Source organism: Arctopsyche grandis, chromosome 2 (genome assembly GCF_051622035.1).
Source record: "Arctopsyche grandis isolate Sample6627 chromosome 2, ASM5162203v2, whole genome shotgun sequence".
Taxonomy (NCBI): domain Eukaryota; kingdom Metazoa; phylum Arthropoda; class Insecta; order Trichoptera; family Hydropsychidae; genus Arctopsyche; species Arctopsyche grandis.
Genome location: NC_135356.1, coordinates 34,838,306 through 34,859,673, shown reverse-complemented (window position 1 = coordinate 34,859,673; position 21,368 = coordinate 34,838,306). Strand labels below are relative to the sequence as shown.

Below are 21,368 nucleotides of genomic sequence, written 5' to 3'. Positions count from 1 at the left end.
TATATATATATATATATATATATATATATATATATATATATATATATATATATATATATATATATATATATATATATATATATATATATATATATATACATATATATGTACCGGTCTCTATTTTCCTCCCGTGTTAATGTGCGCGCGCAGAATACGGGAGGAAAAGCATGTTCCTCTTGTTCCTGTTGTATCCTGCTCGCGCAAATTAAGTGAGTATGTACCGTTTACCATGCACCATTTTTTTTTGATCTTTCGACTTAAGATCTTTCGATTTTCGATCTTTGCCTTCCGATATTTGCGTTTTCTGTCGTTTAACATTCTGTCTCGTCACGTAGACCCATATGTACATATGTCACAGTAAAATTATAATTTCACTGATGTTTCAGTGAAATCATAACCAGTTACATTTTCACTGGGTATACTTTAGTGAAATCATATCCAATTACATTTTCACTGGCCCCTCGTAATGTTACGTAATACATACATATACATATATATATATATATATATATATATATATATATATATATATATATATATATATACATATATATATACAAAGTCTCTTTCGAAATTATATATTGGTTGTTAGGGTCGGTAGTACGTTGTAATTCGAATTCGTACGTTGTAATTCGAATTACAAATTCTCTGACATTGTTAAGGGAATTTGTAAATCTACTGCTATATCCGTACTCACTGCTTGAGTCAGTGAAATTATAATTTCACTGACAATAACAATTTCACCGTAGCACATGCAGTCCAAATGAACTTAAATCAGACATAGCCCACTGTCGTGTGAATCGACTCAAACGTACGATAAATGTACCTACATATAAAAGACGTACGTACGTACGTACATACGTATACATTCAGAATAATTAATTACAAATGGGAAATACCATCGTGTGCATCGTACACGATGCAAATGCACTTCGATAAATCATGTTATCGGGTACGTGCTCGGACACGAGCCAGATTCCATCCGATTGACTTGCATTATTAATGCACTCGCCATCTCGTCGACAATTCGACGGTTCACGGCCAACTTCCTCCGACTCGCCTATACCTTATAACCCCACCCCACCCCTCCCCCCTCCCTCCCCATCTCACCTCTCTACGACCCTCTTTTGTGGGTCAGCGCCTTCGATTGCGTCGCGAATAACAAAACAAATTGTATATCTGTTTGTAAAAACATACGTCGATGTGTACGAGGTGCGATTGAAAAGTTCGGCAAACGTATACGAATGACGAAACTGATGATTTAATGTCGTGTCCTTCTCTGATGAATTTCAACACTGTGTGTAAAGTTGTATAATAGTTTGTCTGCAGGCAAAGGACTACCGTATTTGCCATTTTTTTGACCATACCATTTGTCCATTTGTCAATATGTACCATTTGTCATTTGGTACATATTTCACAGTGAAAGCATATTTCAAGTGGAAATATACATATTTTCACCATTTCAAGCAGTGAAAATGAATCAAACAATAAATTTACAATGTACTACCAATCCTAACAACCTAATCTTAAATGAATAAAATCAACCCTAACTTAACCTAACCTAACCTAACCTTTAAATAAATAAGTGTTGGCTACTAAAATATTACAATGTGTTTGCTTCCGTATCCATTCCCACACATTCGGATTAAAAAAAAGCCAAATTGAAACGATGGTTCAATCAAGATAGTGAACCATGAGGAGAGTGGGAATGGACAGGAGCGGAAGCTAGAGAAAGCAGATTTCAAGTGGATATTTCAAGAATAAAGCATATTTCAAGTGAAAATATATTTTCACTAGTGAAAAAATATTTTCACCCATTCAAGCAGTGAAAATGTATCAAACAGTGAATTTACAACGCTTGAATCTATACATTTGACCCTAACAATCCAATCTTAAAAGAATAGGGCCAACCCTTACTTAACCTAACCTATCCTAGCCCTTAAACAATACCTACCCTAGCAATCTAATCTTAAATGAATAAAAACAACCCCGAAAATGTAACTGGTTATGATTTCACCGAAACGTCAGTGAACATATATTTTCACTGTGAAAAATACAATATGTATGTTACAGTAAGATTGTCAAATCTCCCATCAGCGTACACCGTCTAGTAAGTGTGTATACTAGCTTTGGTTTTTGCTTAAGCTTACGACTCTGGATTCCGCAGATACTCTTATTAGACAAAGTATACACTAACGCGCAAATTCATGCACTTACTGCTGTGCACCAGTAAATCTGCTAACGAATGAAGTTTTGGTGGTTTGACAGCTGACCAAAGTTTGAAGTTGCTCTTCCAATGAATTTTATGCTCAAGAATATAGCTGATTGTGTTCAAATAACTAATTTAATGTTGAATTAATACGAAATAGACAATAATTAACTACGTTAAATTCACTGTATGTAGAAGTTTAACAATTACATACATCCATATTTTCAGATAAGGTTAGGTTAGGTTACATTTTATTTTGTTCTTTAATAATGCATATGTTCTTCGATATAAAAGTCGCATTCTTTGAGTTTTCAGTTTAATCCGTCATAGGCCGACTACATACTTACTACCGTTCGTAAACATTTACTGCGTACGGACTGCCAGTGTATGAATTTACTAGTAAAAGTGTTCATTAATTCTCCCGCGTATAATGTTACTGGGTGAATTTGATGATGTTTACTCTTACTAGTCAGTGTGTACTGTTTCGAGCTTTAGACTCTCACTGTAATAAATATATATGAACCATTATAATCGAAAGCGGCATAAGTTCACTTTTATTTCATTCCAGAAACAATATCACAAAGCAGTAAATATAATATTTAAAATGTTGCGTTGCGCTGTAATAGGTTTATTCTGCTTTTCTGAGATTCTGGACATTTCGAATTATAAGAAGTGATAACAATTTATGAATTAAGTCAAACAGAAATAGTGTTTTTGGAACTGAAAACTGGACTTCACACCACTTTCGAATATAACGGCTCATATATGAGTCCGCAAACGTGCTAATCTTTCACCCATTTTGATCAGTTTTTTTTGTTCAACACACGAAATTCAGATTTCTACTATAAAATATTTGAAATTGATTTTTAATATCAATTATCAATCCCTTTCTAAAACCATTCGTTGATATATCAACGGGCAAAACACTAATTGTGAGTATAATTTATTACAATCGACAACTAGAACATTCAAATTCATAGGAAAACGGACTCGTCCTCGTGTTGAATACATTTGTATAATTTTTTTAAACATTTCATATTATTTATGTATGTAGATTGGTTTGAATCATCCAAAGGCTCGTCGTACACACAATCGTACATACATACAATACATTGAATTAATGCGATTTTATTTTATACGAACAGGTACCTTGAAACGAATTTAAGTACACACAACAATATGAACAGTCGAATAAATTCGCATTTTGCATAAGTAAGTGTGTACCTTAGAATTCGCGTGTCTTTGATTTATGAATGAAAAGAGTTTTACGTGTCAAGGAAACTGAACAGATCAATATTCGAATGCAAATAGTCTACACATGCAATTATACAAAATATTATTTGGAAATCAGCTTTATATTGAACGTGCGTATATTTATTTATTTATTTCATCGAACATGTACACTCGTCTTTACTTTAGTGTAACTTATACAGATGCAATACAATCAATATATGTATGTGCATAATCATTTATAAAAATGCGAATTAATACAAACAGCTACAGTGACATCTGACGAGAAATTTTTGCAGGATTTTTACAATCAAATTGACGAACCTCAAGACGCTGAATAACTTGAGATTAGCAAGAGGGATAGGAAAGGGGATGCCAAGGGACAAAATAAAATAAATTAGCAAACTCTGATAAGAAACAATCGACGACAAACAATGGTTAATCACTGCCATCAAAATGTACGAATATAATACGAACATATATTTTATATAATATGTTCATATATTTCAAAATATATGTTCATATATTTCATATATTTTCAATACGTATCAAGAAAAAACCTCTATATACATATACTGTTTCCTACCAATTTTTCCTCTAGGAAAATAGTCTGAGAGTATTTAGCGCCATCTATTGAAAATTAATTTAATGAATGGATCAATTAATTTTTCTATTGCTGTTTTATCTAATATATAATTTGGAAAGAGACTATGTATGTATGTAACCTTCGTTCGTTGGGTCGTAAATCCGTGACGTCATTGAACAAATAATTTGATAAATGAAGTAATAATTTGATAATTTGACAAATAATTTGATAATTTTAAGTCCCCGGGGGCAAAGGCGCCAAGGGGGAAGCCACCTTCGCGCCGGGGGGCGAAGCCTTAGGGAGTGGAGCCCTAGGGGGCGCAGCCGCCGGATTCTGGTATACACATAATTTCAAAAGAGCCTTACTTATGTTTGATTGTCGTGACAGTCAATTTAATAAAATAACAACTGAGTATTCAAATAAATTTATATAAAATAAAACTATTCAAATAAATTTAATAAAGTGTTTACTATTAGATTAGTCATGTTTAAGCGGTTTATATTACAAATACCAGGCGAAGCCGGGTAATACAGCTAGTATTTTATATAGGTATATATGTATGTATATGCAGGTAGGTAGGTATTTTTTACTTATATTACACTCGATTAAAATTTCATCGGGTCTGTTACTATATTACAGGTCTGTTACCTGATATAGAAATTTCTTACATCACGCCATATAAAAAATACATAACGATAATTGATTTAGTGCGGTTTTGAATCTTTTTTTTTTCATATTATACAATTAAATATAAATATTAAATTAATTATATTTTAAAGGTAAATATTTGAAAAAAATAACACCGCGATGTGGATCAAACACAGAACCGACATGTTTCTTTTAATTTTTTTTTTATTTAATAACTTAATATGCCCTAACCTATGCGATGAAATTTCATCGGCCACAACACTAGTATTTATATATGTATTTACATATATGCTGAATATATTTATGTATTCGGAGATAGAGTAGACTCATTCCACTTCATAATATATTGTATTTTATTTTATTTTTATTTTTTACATACATATATATTCAAATATACCAGGAAGCCTTAACAAGTAAACCCTAAATGCGCCTTCCTGGCCCATATAATTATTACATAGATACATGTAAATCTAAACAATATCTGACATCTATGGTCAGATATTAAAAACATCGTATAAATACGATAAATAAGGATGAATAACTTTCATGTAACAATACGAATTTTTATTCGATAAACAACCACAGAGACATCTATGGTGATCAATATGGCGAAAAATAAGATATAACAATAATTAAAAGTTTTGCAACGGAAAATTGGGATGGGAAGGAAGGAAACGCCAATTTTTACAGGAACCGTTTCAATGAAAATCACAAAAGTTGGCAAATTCTGATAAGAAACGATCGACCTCGACAAACCATGGTTTGGCCAACAACGAGACTTAGTGGGACTCGAACCCGTAACATCAAGTACGAAATAATTCAACATTCACCACTAGACCACGCTGCTGGTTAATTATATATTATATAATACTTTTATTCGACAAGGAAGGTAACGGTAAAGTCGTGACTTTTTAAAACACTTTTGATCGTATAACGAATTCGACGTCGGAAAAAAAGTATCATTTCGTTTTATTAGCATCAATAAAGGTCTTTATTTTTCGGTAAAGCGTACCGTTAGCTCGATCGGTGGACATCGATCAGTCAAATAAAAAAAAAAAAACATTATATTCATATATAGAAAATCGTTCTTGATTTTATGTCGTTTAAAACGAGGCAGCCGACATTTTCGATCAAAAATCGATGAAAAAAACCCAATTCCATGCCTAAAAATACATAGCTTAAATTCGAATTGAAAACACATATGTACATACGCACTTTGAAGCAACAAAGATGAGTGTTCGCGATATTATAGTAAACGATTGATAATAACAGGAATGAATGTAAACGCAAAAAATAAACAAACGTTTAAACGCATCAATCGACGCGAGTGAGAAAAATACACGGCGATTTATGTATAATATTTACTCTGAAATTTTAAAGCAAACTTATTCAATTCGGTGGTATTAGCCGATAAACTGTTGTTTACTATCATTCAATTGAACGAGTTTACTTTTCATACCGTACAAAAAAATCATAATATTTAATCAATACTTAATACCGACACCAGTTTAAATATTTCTGTAGTACTGATTGATTTTTCCTGCGAAGATTTGTTCAAATGAAATTGCATTCATAGTACATTACGATAAAAAAAACTATTTACATATGTACAAAGGCATTATCATAAATATAAAAAATCAGTATTCAAAAGCATCATATATTATGTATAATGAAATACAAATAATAATTCAAATTTCTCATGTGACATATGTATGAAAGAAATGCATACATATATGACTCATATAAAACACGTCATAGAGAACTTTTTATTCCGAGAAGAAAAAAGAAATTGCGTAGACATACGATAAAAAAATTATACTGAATATAGAAATACATTCATATTTATGTATATTGAATGTACACAAATAATCTGTGAGCAAATAAAAACGTGCGAAAAATCATTGTGGAAATTCTTTAAGTTAAAAAGTTCGTGCATATATTTTATTTTTATTATATTATAAGGCCCAACAGGTAAACGGACGAAAGAAGTGCTCGAATGGTACCCGAAAGAATGTAAAAGTGAGCAAGAAAGGCCACAGGTGACATGAGTGGATGAAATCAGAAAAAAAATGTGTGTGATGAGATGGATGAGAGTTGCTCAATACAGAGACGGATGGAAGTATGGCGAATGGCTATGAATGATGATGATGATGATGATGATGACGTATTTATGGAAAATAAAAGTGCATGTTATTTCAAAACTACATATTTGTGCTTATCATCAAACACAAAGTAAGAGCTTTTCTAGTGAGAAATTGTCTTGTGAAGAACTGCCTCGAAGAAGAAGAAATAGAAAATGTGTCCATTTTTCGTGGAAAACTTCCTTGACAGAGATTTGTCTGTCGTTGAATTTCTACCTTAAGACGTACATATTGTGTAAAATGAAATGGTCTTCAAAGGCTACCCATCAATTCGCGAAATTGCTCATTTCATGAAATCGCCAAAAAATCTCGGCATATAATAACCTAACACTTAATTATTTTTTTATTTATTTATATACATATTAGCCACAATGATATTAAAGATTACTCGTACGCGTCACTGTGACCAGACATACATATAAGCAGTATATGTACAAATACTATATACATATAAGAAAATTTGCGAGACATCTATGTCATATAATAGATAATAGTTTTTTGAAATAATTTACGTTGTGGGTAGGATGGTTTTTATCAATTTTGATGGGGGAATCGCTTCAACAATGAAATCAGATAAATTGGAAAACTCAATTAGGAAACGATCGACATGGAATCACAAATATCTAAGTCTGACCGGCAGCATTAAAGATTATACTCGGAATAAATTCTTTTTCAATCGAGGTCGATCGGGATCGAACCCGGCGTCCCCTCGGCGCTAAGCAAAAGCCCAACCACCGAGCCATACTGCTGGCTAACTTTGCTCATTCCATGAAATCGGCAAATATTTTTGACGACTTCATGAAAAAAGCACCGTTAATTAATATGTATACCAAAATCAGGCTGGCAAACAGCACGATCGGCTCTCCGAAATTTCCAAAACTACACATGTACTGTTTTTCGGACCCATCGTGTATGTTCATATGCATGTACGTATGTATGTATGTACGTGCTACGTACACAAAGACAGACATATCAAAAATTGAACCCGAGACCTCGGTTCAAATTAACATCATTATTGCGGCTCACGATTCGCAAAAACCGCACTGGTATGTTTGTATTATACTTGTTCGCAAATTCGTAATAGCACACAAAATTGTATGGCTCGGCTCGGCGGGCAGGGCAATCTCCTTCCCATATATAGGTACACATGTCACGTGCCATCGACTTTTTTTTATTTATATCACCATCATAGACACTCGAGGTGTGATCGCACAGGTGAATGTAACTGTTACAAAAAATACATACATGTTATTTAAAAAAAAAAAAACAACATTGTATACAGTCAGACTTCTTCGTAGCTTTGGTTTAACCACATACATATTTTTATTTTATTTTTATTTTTTATTTTTTCATTTAATTTACACCAAGAAGGCCTAACAGGTAAACCCAATGCACCTTCCTGGCCAAAGACAATTATATAAACATATATGTATACCATCCATATATACACAAATTCTTACACGTATACACAAATACAGATACATACATTCATAAATATAAAAATACACATATATACATATACATACATACACACCTACATATATATATATACATACACACATACATATACATATATACATATACATATACACATATATATACATATATACATATACATACATATATACATATACACATACATATATATATATATATATATACATACATACATATATACATATACATATATATATATATACATATATATATATACCCACACATATATACATACATATACATACATACACATATACATATACATATACACATACATTACATACATCCATAAACATACAAACATTATACATGCATATACACATAAACACATCAATACACATAAATAAAGATAAATTACTCATATATATATATATACATATATATATATATATAAATAAAAAATAGCATACATATATAAATATAGATAAAACCAACATACATACACATTATGCTAAATAATAACATTACAAAATGAAAACAACATGTGTAAATATGTATGTAGCTAGAAGTCATTTAAAATATGCTGCCTGACAGAACTGTATGATGAAGTAAAAACATCAAGGCTCCCAGAAAGCAGGTTAAATAGTCGAATGGCTCTTGAAAGGGGTGAGTCATCAAGCACATTAGTCCTGGCCCGAATAGGTAGGAATAGAGTTCTGGAGCGAGATTCTCTCAGTTTCTCAGGTACTCTAAGTTTAAGATTACACAGAACTTCAGGAAGATGATATTCACCCCTTAGAATTTTTAGAAAAAGCTTACCAAGATGATTGTTTCTACGTGAAGCTAAGGAGTCAAAGCCCAAGGAGCCCATGACAAACTTACTAGGAAATAAGTAGGGATAGCGCCCAAACTCTCTCATGTAGAGATAGCGAAGAAATTTTCTTTGCACCCTCTCTAACATTAGCGTGTACCTTAAATGATTAGGACTCCATATGGCCGAACCAGATTCAAGCAAACTGCGCACCAATGTAGTATACAGTAAACGCGTCACTCTGGTGCTATTAAAGGCGCGTGAGTTTCTGATGACGAAGCCTAAAGTTTTTGTAGCCCTATTGCACACATCTTGGATATGAGAATTAAAATTCCAGATATTTGAAAAAGTAATTCCCAAATCCTTGATATGTGTGTGACGGGCAAGAATAGAGCCATCAATATTGTAACCAAATTCAATTGATGATCGAGATCTGGAAAAAGAGACAATGTGACACTTTTCAACGCTTATCGGAAGACAATTTGAGTGTGACCAAATAACGAGTGAATCTAAATCGCTCTGTAGCAGTAGAGCATCGGAAGAAGATTCAACGCACCTAAAAAGTTTTAGATCATCTGCATATAATAAGAAGTTGCAGTTGTGGACTATTTCCCTAATATCATTAACAAATAAAATGAATAGTAAGGGGCCAAGATATGTACTTGTTACGAAAGTTCCAATTGTTTTGGAAGCTGATCTAAAAAATCATATTTCGATATCACCGTTAGGATTGTGTCTTAACTTCGAAATTTTGATTCAAAACTATTTTCTTTGATTACTATTCCTCCCACCCTGTCACAGCTCACAGACTAACCCTCCCTCACCGAAGTGGGGTATGCAAGTGCCCCAATTTTTATGTAGTTTTCAAAGCTATACACCCTATATTTCTTGTATTCCTAGAATGCACTACAAGAAATTTATTTTAATAGATTTTGTATGATTTAGATAAAGGGTACATTGTAAAAAAATACATTTATACATTTCTACGTTCCAAAGTATGATTCATAGGCGGTAGCGATAAGTCATGTTTTTGATTGTTTGCTTGCATATTCTTGTTGATCGATGAATCAATGCGAGAGAAAGAGATAGCAATATTTTCGTAAGCTATTGTTTTCGTCGCTTTTGGCGCGTGGATATTATTGAGTCATGCGGTCGCCTGTTGGCCTTACCTATGCGCGTTTGCGTGTTGATGCTTGTCGTTATTTTTTATTACAAAAATAGTCAAAAACATGCTATAGGACTAATACTTTTTTATGTTGATGTATAAAATGATTAATAAGATATATATTGAACCCGTTTGTATTGAGAGAAACTGTATTTTGATTTAAAAATACTGAGGTCTTACTCGACCCCGGTTGGGGACACTCGTTTGATCTCGACTCCCAAAATTCTGAAATACTAAAGAGCATAAAATAAATTAAACGTGGTAAAAAATAAGAAGAGGTTAGTAAAAAGCTTTTTATTAGTGTCATTGTCATATATGTATGTAGATAAATTTGATTGCACTAAAATTTGACAGATTATAATAATAGCAGTCATTTCCGATATGATTCCGTATGAAATATAACTGACCATTTTGCTATTATGTACACAACTCGAAACGTTTGCTAATAAAAGTCAATTCTGGCGTATATATGTATGTATGTATTTATATATAAATATTTTACACGTCAAGAAGTCGTTATAAAATATGATAACTAAAGTGACTTTATCGGCATTACGAAACAATATTCATGTTCGCTGTGAATGTTTCATTAGTATTATACTTATTAAACGCAGTTTACGATTAGATTGAGTCATAAAAACTCCCATACCTGCTTGGACATTGAATACAATTGTTCTTTGCGTGTAATAATTATGTTTCAAACGATCGATAGCGACTTACAATTTATTATAAGCTAATTTGAAAATGATGCACTATTGTTTATTTTCTGTCGTACGTAAATTGTAGCGTTAACAATCCTCTCTTGTCATAATTTATGACTCATAAACTATGTAAGGTCTCAAAACGAAATTCTAGACACGCTTTTTCAACTTCGCTTCTTAGAATATTGGAATTATTGATCTCGAAGATATGTATGTACATTTGTATATGTTACAGTTTTAGTGTATCTTCCAGTTGTAATATATATTTTGACTAGTTGGAATATATTTCAACTATCCTGGTAACGACAACGGTTACAGTTGAAGTGTATTTTCAGTTGTAATATATTTTTGACTAATTGGAATACATTCCGTCTTACCCACGTAAGTTGATTGATATGTCGAATTACATTCCAACTGGTCAAAATATAAAACAACTGAAAATACAGTTCAATTACAAGTTGGTTTTAGGTTAGACAGCAGGTTTGGTTTCGTGAAAACGAGATATAAAGATATAATATGGATTAACATAAAGAATTAATGTAATCAAATTTATTACTTAAAAGCTTGGGTCGCCTTTATATCATATCTTCTAGTTGTAATATATTTTGACTAGTTGGAATATATTTCAACTATCCTGGTAACGACAACGGTTACAGTTGAAGTGTATTTTCAGTTGTAATATATTTTTGACTAATTGGAATACATTCCGTCTTACCCACGTAAGTTGATTGATATGTCGAATTACATTCCAACTGGTCAAAATATAAAACAACTGAAAATACAGTTCAATTACAAGTTGGTTTTAGGTTAGACAGCAGGTTTGGTTTCGTGAAAACGAGATATAAAGATATAATATGGATTAACATAAAGGATTAATGTAATCAAATTTATTACTTAAAAGCTTGGGTCGCCTTTATATCATATCTTCTAGTTGTAATATATTTTGACTAGTTGGAATATATTTCAACTATCCTGGTAACAACAACCGTTACAGTTGAAGTGTATTTTCAGTTGTAATATATTTTGACTAATTGGAATATATTCCGTCTAACTCACCTAAGTTGATTCATATGGCGAACTGGACAAAATATATTACAACTGAAAATACACTTTAACTATAAGTTGGCACAAGGTTAGATGGAGAGGTTAGGTTTTCGTGAAAACATCACTCGACTAATAAATTGAGTTGGAAAGTCACATGTTTGTTTTGAACACATTCTTAGAGCTATCTTATTACGGTACTCATTACCTTTATTCATAATACCTAGCATATTAAAGCATGCTCTCAAAACTCAACTGTTACATTACAACTGGCGCACAATGTTGAAAATGTATTTGCGCTTGTAGAGATATAATTTCTTAGCTGAATTGTATTCGAATATGAATTACCAAAAACGGCAGTTGGAATTTTATATTACAACTGAAAATACACTTCGACTGTAACGTACATACATACATACATATATAATAAATTCACAAGACAGGTATTATTTCTGTAAAGACTTTAATGGAATCACATTCTGCATTACGGATAAGGGATTCGAACGCACGTAAGAAATGAAACGGACGACCGAAAGGGGGAACCCGTCGATAAATCACTTCCCGTCAAATCTGACGGCATCGATTTGTACCGAGAGATATTTCAAAAATCTCGACGAAGGTCAAACGAAACATCAAGATTTTTTTCGGTCGAAAATGAATTGAAAAAATCACCGAAAAAAATTAAATACAGAGAACGCTCATATTATATTATCGCGTCAATTGAACAGTCGTCAGATACATCGCAAAAACATGTACATATATTTGTGTTTATACACATAAACGCTTAGGCATTTTTCCGAGAATTTAATCTAGGTCTTTTTCGATTGAAAGTATGCATGTACATACATACATACATACATATGTTTGATTTTTCATTTAGAAAAAAAAGCTCGTCTGTACGGTACTTGCGATATCATAGCTAACTCATGCGTTTTGGAATTCGCTTATGCGAAACGATCACAATATCGAATATCGTGCATATTGTAATCGAACGACAGGATATTGTTATGTATGCTTCCTCTTATTTATAAAGTCGTTTTTAATTGATTTATTTCTTATTTACAGATGGCGGGGGAGCGTTTACAAGTTGGTTTGGAGAGAACTCCTCACCTACCTGAGTTTATATTATTTAATCAATTTTGTCTATCGATATGCACTCAACGTAGATCAAAAAAGGTATGTACCATTATATATTTTAAATTTATTTTTTTCACCAAAAATTAAACAGTACACTGTATATCTAATTTGAGTATAAAAATGGCGACCTTTGTTCGTATGTATATAAATATGTGACAGACCGTGGACCAGTATGGGGAACCAATCACAGCTGAGTATTCGAGACGCCGGGAAGCGTGGTAGTGGGGAAGTGGGGGAAGGGGGGTGTCGAGCGTCACTTGCATTTGCACCGGGCGCTGGGGGCGTCGGGGCGCTGGGGGCGTCGGAAGCGCTGGGGGCGTCGTCGATGCACAAAACGTATCATTCCGTAATTTCTAATTTATAATTCGTGCATCAATTTCTTTCCGAAACCAGCTGTTTCGATTTCGATTCTGGATTCTAGAGGTGTACACACACACACACACACACACACATTCATTCATCATTTCGAACGGGTTGGATTGTTAAATATATAATTACGTGCACGTGCGCCTATAAATTACCTTACATTATACTTATATACATATAACATATAACTTTATTACTTTATCTATGTACGTAGTAACAATAGATGAAGTTTTGTGATCATGCGAAAATTCGAACTCGAGATTTTGACTGATTCGAACTCAGAATCGATCACTGATCACGTTTTCATGATCTAGAAAAAATGTGTGTGCGTCTGTGTGTGTGTGTATTTTGGGGATATTTTTAACACCGTTAGTCCTATCGAACTGAAAATTAGTATCGGTTAATGAACTTCTTATCGACACGTCGTATTTTTTTTTCAAAATTTTAAGTTGACCGGAAATGGTACCTCCCCTTATAGGTGTCCTCTTTTTTTAAAGTTTTTGAATTCAATTATCTCCCAAACCACTAACTGAATCAGACTGAATTTTTTTTTAATATTTTTTATTCGTGTTTCAATTCATTTTCGAAACCACCCGTTGAAATCAACGGGCACAACACTCGTGTATTATAATTGGGGAATTCTATTATAAAGCTGAAGTGTGAACTTAACAATATGACAAAACTGAACTATATCTTTCCATTGCTTAAAATTTCCTCTCCTTGTATCATCATAATTCAACGTACATACATGTACATATATATAATATTATATATAAACCAAGAAAAATCTTAAAGAGACATATTGTCTGTAAATTAGCACAACAGTCAGTGCAAATAAAAAAAAAGTGTATTTTTTATCATCAAACGCCACACACACAGATTTTATTTGCAATGAACGTATCGAAGCGTTAACGACTGTAATTATATTGTCATTTTCAATTTTAACCCATTCACACCGCAAAAAACCCCGAACATATATATGTACGAACACATACAAACGTGTATGCGAATTAACTTTAGTGCAATTCGACATTGTACAAATGTAATAAATCGCAACTGACTAACTCAACATTTCCAAACCCCGGATACAGACATATCCATTATATGCATGTAAGTATGTATGTACATATGTATGTATGTATGTTATTCGTTTGAAGAGTGTTCTACATATGTACATATGTATTGTATTTGAGAGCAAAATAAGACTTTTTGACAAAATTTTTGATACAGTGCAATAATGTATCCTAGTTTTTAACCCTTTTAACTCTAATTTTTATGTATTATGTAGTATAATTTAGAAGATTTAGTCTAAAAAAAACCACTAAGGCAGTAAACATATGTACGATAACAAGTAAATAGGCATACCAGGATAGTTTACAAGCACGGATTAAAGTTCGTTTATAGCAGCAGAGCTCAAAACGGCAACTACACGTAAATAACAGCACGAAAAATATTATCTAGTACATTCTATGGGTATATTTTATTTATTTTTATTTTATTAATTTACATATTTTTTGAGACAGTGATATAACAGAATGCTCAAACGCGTCACTGTGACCAGACATACAAGCATAATACAGATACTATATATAATATTGAGACATATATATTCAAATAACATAGTGGTTAGGATGGTTTTTGCCAATTCGATGGAGAAACCGCTTCAACAATTAAATCAGATAAATTGGCAATCTATGGTAGGAGACGATTAACTTGGAGTCACAAATATCTAAGTCTGACCAGCAGCATTAAATATTATACTCAGAATAAATACGGGATACGTCACGGGATGTAACTCGGTGACCCCTCGGTGCTTAGTATCAACGAAACTTCCGAGCCACGCTGTTGGAGACACGCTGATGTTCCGTAATATGTATGTGGCGTATCTGAAACAGCAGCATGATCTATTCATATTATACAGAAGTACATGTCATGGAAAATTATCATATGAATATTTTATCGACGGTATGACGCAAGCAAATAAATAAATAAAGCACCGTATCGTCGTGTAATGTAAACTACAATGTAAGCCGATATTTCCTTGCACTAGTCCGAAACAAGTATGAACGTGCCGAAAACGAACTGTGCTATATAGGGATCTTAAGGGCGCATACACACAGAGAGATATGCAGCACTTTTTTTTTTTAATGAAACACTAGCACGCCTGATATATGTATGCTTAGGCACCCAGGCCAAAATTGCCAAATATATGTAGGTTTGACAATTAATGTTTGATTCGAAGAAATGTAGCAGAAACTTGTCGAAAAAAAAATGTTTTTTTACCACATGAGCGCAAGAACGCACCCGTGCCGTACGATTCAGTTTTTTCAATTTGTTTGTCTTGAAAGTTGAAGATGAAAGTGATCCTCTACAAGTCCACAAAATAGTTCTTCAATGTAATTTTCAAGTATAATAGGAATTGCACTATCCTTCTTATTATCTGGAATTAAAATTCACCGTAAAGAGAAATCCCCCCCAGAAATAACTGTGTGTTCATACATAGTACATAATTTTTACATGATATAAATTAACATTAAAAATTTTAACAATTTTTTCAACTTTTCCCACCGTCACAGATAGATTTTGCTCAAATTTAAATTTGGCGCATTTCACAGGAGTTGTTACAGTGTAAGTTATATGAGATGATCGAAACATATTTTTGTAGTCATATTATACATAATAATATGTAAATTAAACATCCTCATTCAGCTGTCACTTTGACACTTGTCCACGCTGTCCAGTTCTAAAAAACAGCACCGGAGCGCTGCTGTCTATTTGCCGACTCCACGTTTTGAGCAGACAAATTCATGCCGAATACACGCATTCGGCAAAGAATTTGCCGAATCCGTAAACTGGGCAACGTGCTTGCATTTTTCACGCATTCGGCAATTCTCTTGCCGAATGCGTGTAATAGACAATTTCACGGATTCGGTGTAACGTATATAAAAATGAATGTATGCCTGTCTGTGTGTCTCGAATAGGCTCCTAAACCACAGAGCCGATTACGATGAAACTTTAAGGATTTGTTGTATACATATCCGGGAAGATTACTGTGAAAAAAAATGAGAAAAAACCTCTTAATAATAATATTCGTAATTACGATTTTACTACGTCGCGTCACGCGCAGTGTGTTATATCTCATACAATTTCATACAAACAATATTTGGCCGCACGCTGCCGTTCGTGTCGCAGACGCATAGTGCGGTCAGAGCTTTACAGTGTGACAATAACTGCGCCGCGCCTACCTTGCACTCGAATGTGCTCGGGAACGGGAATTGCATGCGTTATTGCGGCATTGCAACGCACGCCGCGTTCAGTTATCTATAATAACACAATCATGCGAAAGATTATTCATTTGGCAAACCAGTTGTTCAACTCTGAAAAATATCTACGGCAGACGTATTGCCAGAAACAAGTCTTACATACTTACCGTTGAAAGATCGAATCTGGTCAGTTGCGTTTCGTGGAATTCCTCAAGTACGTTTAATTTTTTTCATATCGCAAATTCAAAGTGCAAGGTTAAACAATCCCGCAGAAAAAAGTTTATCCACTCAAATTATAGTGCAATTTGTAAGTTTATACCGAAATTACATCTATGTATTTATGCTTCGAACGTCATGAAGGAGAAACCCGCCCACTGTATTACAGTCGGTTTCACAGCCGCTGTAAAATTCGATGATGCGAATTCCTCTCTAGTTTATATTTTTTTATTTTATTATTATTTCGCCTGCCATCGGAGACGTTAACCCTTGCCGGACTACGAACAGGTGATTTTTTTTCTACGGTGTTGTTCCAACTTGGCTACGTTTTGGACTATTGGACCAGTTTGGTTCTCGACCGAGCGTGTAATTGAAACATTTGTTACGTCAATCAGCAGAAACTGGTTTTTGTTTGTTAGTCGCTAGTCAAACCGTGAGCCGGTCCGTTCTTAGGATATATGTACATATGTATGTACACTAATAAACAAAACACATCACGAATACATACATACATATATAAATATATATAATATAATATAATACAATATTTTTGGGTGATTCGACGGGAGCTGGCAGTCTCCGTTGTGAATCAACACTCAAATATTACAGATTTATATACATATGTACATGTAAAAACGTCAAAATTATAGTACAAAACTACCTTTTTCAAATTATACACATAGTTTTATATAAAATGTCATTCTTCACTATGAAAAAAATTCGGATGTGACCAACCCATGACTTTATCTATGTATTTGAGGAGTATACAACAAAATTCGATGTTGAAACGTACAGACACACACACTGGCAGCATTTTGAAATACTAATAGCTATGACAGCATTTTCGATACAAATTGAGCGCAAATGTATGGAAATTTGCACAAGACAAAAGTTCTACTTCCGGTTGTCGAGTTTTGTTCAAATTTTTTTTTGTTACTTAAAAACACTATTAGTATTATAGACATTAAATATCAATAAAATAAAAATAATTTAAAAGGTCAAAATAAAAAAAGGAAAATTGTTTTAAAAAAAAATACTACCGGTTTACGAATTCTGACCAAAAACTTATCAGCTCTAAGTTAGTACATAAAGAATACAAAAATATTTTTTTAGCTTGATACACTCAGAAGTGTGGAAAGAATAGAGGCCACAACATTTTTGAACTTTCTAAGAGGAAAAAATCCCACTTCCGGCTTATTAAATTTAGTGATTTTTTTTTATTTTGATCACATTAATACAAGAATTATACTTGATTTTTTTCGTGAAGAGCACACATGTTTAAGGTGTCGAAAAAAATAGTGGAAGAAAAATCGAACAAGAGTAAACTGCCACTTCCGGTTGACAGATGCTTACCAAATTTAATATATAACTTGGTATTGAGCTTAAACTTCTAGATATGAAATTTCAGTTCATTAAATTATAGGGTTTCTGAGAAAAATTTAAAAAAACTGCGATTCTCTAGAGTAAAAGTACTACTTCCGGTTCAGGTAAAAGTATTTAAAAAATATTAGCTTATAAAATTTATAATTTCTATTACATGAAAAAAATATATAGTCCGATTCAGTTGGTAGTTTGGGAGATAATTGAATTCAAAAACTTGAAAAAAGAGGACACCTATAAGGGGAGGTACCATTTCCGGTCACCTTGAAAATTTGAAAAAAATTTACGTCGTTTCGATCAAAATTTCAGTAACCAGAACTAAATTTCAGTTCGATAGGATTAACGGTGTTCAAAAAATCCCCAAAATACACACACACACACACATTTTTTTTAGATCATGAAAACGTGATCAGTGATCAATTCTGAGCTCAAATCAGTCAAAATCTCGAGTTCGAATTTTCGCATGATCACAAAACTTCATCTATTATTACTACGTACATAGATGATAATTTTGACAAACTAAGAACCTCTCTAATTATTGTATGGATGTTTATCCACTATGCAAATCTACAATTTTCAACTTATAATCGCCTATTTTAATCTCACAGTACTCCAACTAATACCGTAAACGTATTTCGGTAAATGATTCAGACCTCCTTGGGCGGATATTGTTTTCAACTTTCATCCGGCCGAGCAACGCCTGGCATCGCCGGAAATAGTATACAAAACTTGCACACCACTTAATATAATCATTTGATAATACACAATTATAAAATCAACGTCAATCTGACGGATTTGAAGTGAGATCGCACATCTGACACAAAATCTCCCGGATTACTCATAGCGCCATTTCATAATGAACGAAAACGAAATTCGAGTTCATTCAACGCGGCAATTAATTGCGATGGTTTTGCATATTTCTGCCGAGCGAACCGAAAAAAAAACAACATCAATTTAATATATATTCATGCGTAGATCGACAAATTGTCTATTCAATCGGAAACGTAAACACTCGACGAAGGAAAACCACTTATATATGTATAATATAATATATGCCGGATTTAATCGACTTTAAAATTGTCTACAACTTTATAATGTAAATACATAATACTAAAGTTGAATCGATCGAACATTAGACTTACGAAAAATGTATATACTATCGCATTCACCCCCCCCCCCCCCTCGACCTGCGATGGCCAATTGCAATTCGTTTCAGTTTTGCATTGAATTTTAGTCAAGAAATACAATATTATTCGTGCGTATAATATGATTTTTATTTTTTGTCAGTTTTGAGTTCGTGTTTCGTATTTTGAAATATTTACATTAATAAAATCTTACTAATAAAATATGTATTTTTTTTACCTATGTATTTTTCGTCAATTTAATTAATAGTCGACAGTCTATTGTTCTGACGTCATCGAAAAAATAATTCGCTTTTTTCCGATTCAAAGGGGGCGCAGACGCCGAGGGCGCAGACCCCGGGGTGTACATATATTTTTTATAAGAGACTTTATGTTTACTATATATGTTTGTTTGTTCGTGACAGTAAATTTAATAAAAAAAAATAAAAGAGTATTCAAATAAATTTATATAAAATAAAATTATTCAAATAAATTTAATAAAATGTTTACTATTAGATTAGTCATGTTTAAGCGGTTTATATCACAAATACCGAGCGAAGCCGGGTAATAAAGCTAGTTTTAATATAAAATACGTAAGTTGTTGATATATCATTAATTTATTTATGGAATACATATGTATATATTTTATATTAATGGAAATTTATATTTTTTAGACGAAAAAAGTAATTGTCAACGTCATTTTATGGACAGCAAAACTTACACTAAATTATTAAAGACCTTGCATTTAATTATATTGTAATAATATTATATATTTAAATAAGAAATAATTAAAAATAATAATAAAGAAATTATTTTACGTCATTTCAATATTGCACGAATGCGACTATGTACTGCAATATTACATTAAAAAGTCACTAGATAATAAACAGGTTAGGTTTTGTGAGGTACATTTACGCATGAATCATACATATACCAGCAGAATTGACTAGTGGTTAGCATATAATGCATTGAGCAGAGTGGTCACAGGTTCAAATCCCACTGGTTTCTGCAGGCCAGACCTCGGATTTGTGATTCCAGGTCGATCGTTTCTTATCAGAGTTTACCAATTTATCTGATTTTCATTAAAACGGTTCCAATAAACTGGCAACCTCACCCATTTTCTCGGAAATCTCGAATTTAGCCGAATTATATAAAATGCTGCAAATTTACAAATTTGACCGTATATGTCTCTGTGGGTGTTTACTTTGTATAATACTTGTATTAAATGTACATTGTCTCTCTTCTCTAGCCAGGAAGGTGCGTTGGGGTTACCTGTTAGGCTTTCCTGGTAAAGAGTAAAAATAAATAAATATAATATAAAAATTTTGGGCCCACAGAGTGAAATCCGGGATCATAAATCAATCCGGAAAATTAAATATTAATAAAACCCATATTGAATTGAAAATGCTAACGAATCATACATATGTATATATAATATATGATGTATATAATTGAATTTTTCTAAATGACTATCGTGTATTGATTGTTGCAAATGCTCAACGATAGTCATCATTGCGAAACTTTCTCTTCGATATAATAACAATCGCAGTCAAGTTGCGAAAAAAGAAAATTAGCGGATATAATTACGTGTGTCTGGACAATTTGGCATGTCTTTTTTATATTTACTAATATCAAATATCGAAATCGCTTTTCGTGTTATCAAAAAATCGTTCCAATGTTATGCAGTTAACGAGTGAAAGTCATGTATACATTATCGTCTACCTATATGAATGGTATATATTTAATCATAATAAGAATCGCACATTTATAATGGCTCATCATTTTGCCTGTAATCGAAGGCCATCATTATGGCTTATTGTATTTTAATTTCAGTTTTCCATGAAATACTCATAATTGAATTTAAATATAATATTATGTATTCGTTGTCATTAACATGTGGTATTATTTCTGCAATG

At 32.7% G+C, this 21,368-nt stretch overlaps 1 protein-coding gene across 2 annotated transcripts in view; it reads left to right on the top strand.

Annotated features, from left to right (window-relative positions):
- Positions 1-21,368, top strand: part of Best2 (bestrophin 2) — a 124,716-nt gene that overhangs the window by 54,788 nt on the left and 48,560 nt on the right. For both annotated transcript variants that reach the window (XM_077445922.1, XM_077445921.1), the window contains exon 2: positions 13,035-13,145. In XM_077445922.1, coding sequence (XP_077302048.1) covers positions 13,035-13,145 — 111 coding nt within the window. The remainder of the gene's footprint in view (positions 1-13,034; positions 13,146-21,368) is intronic.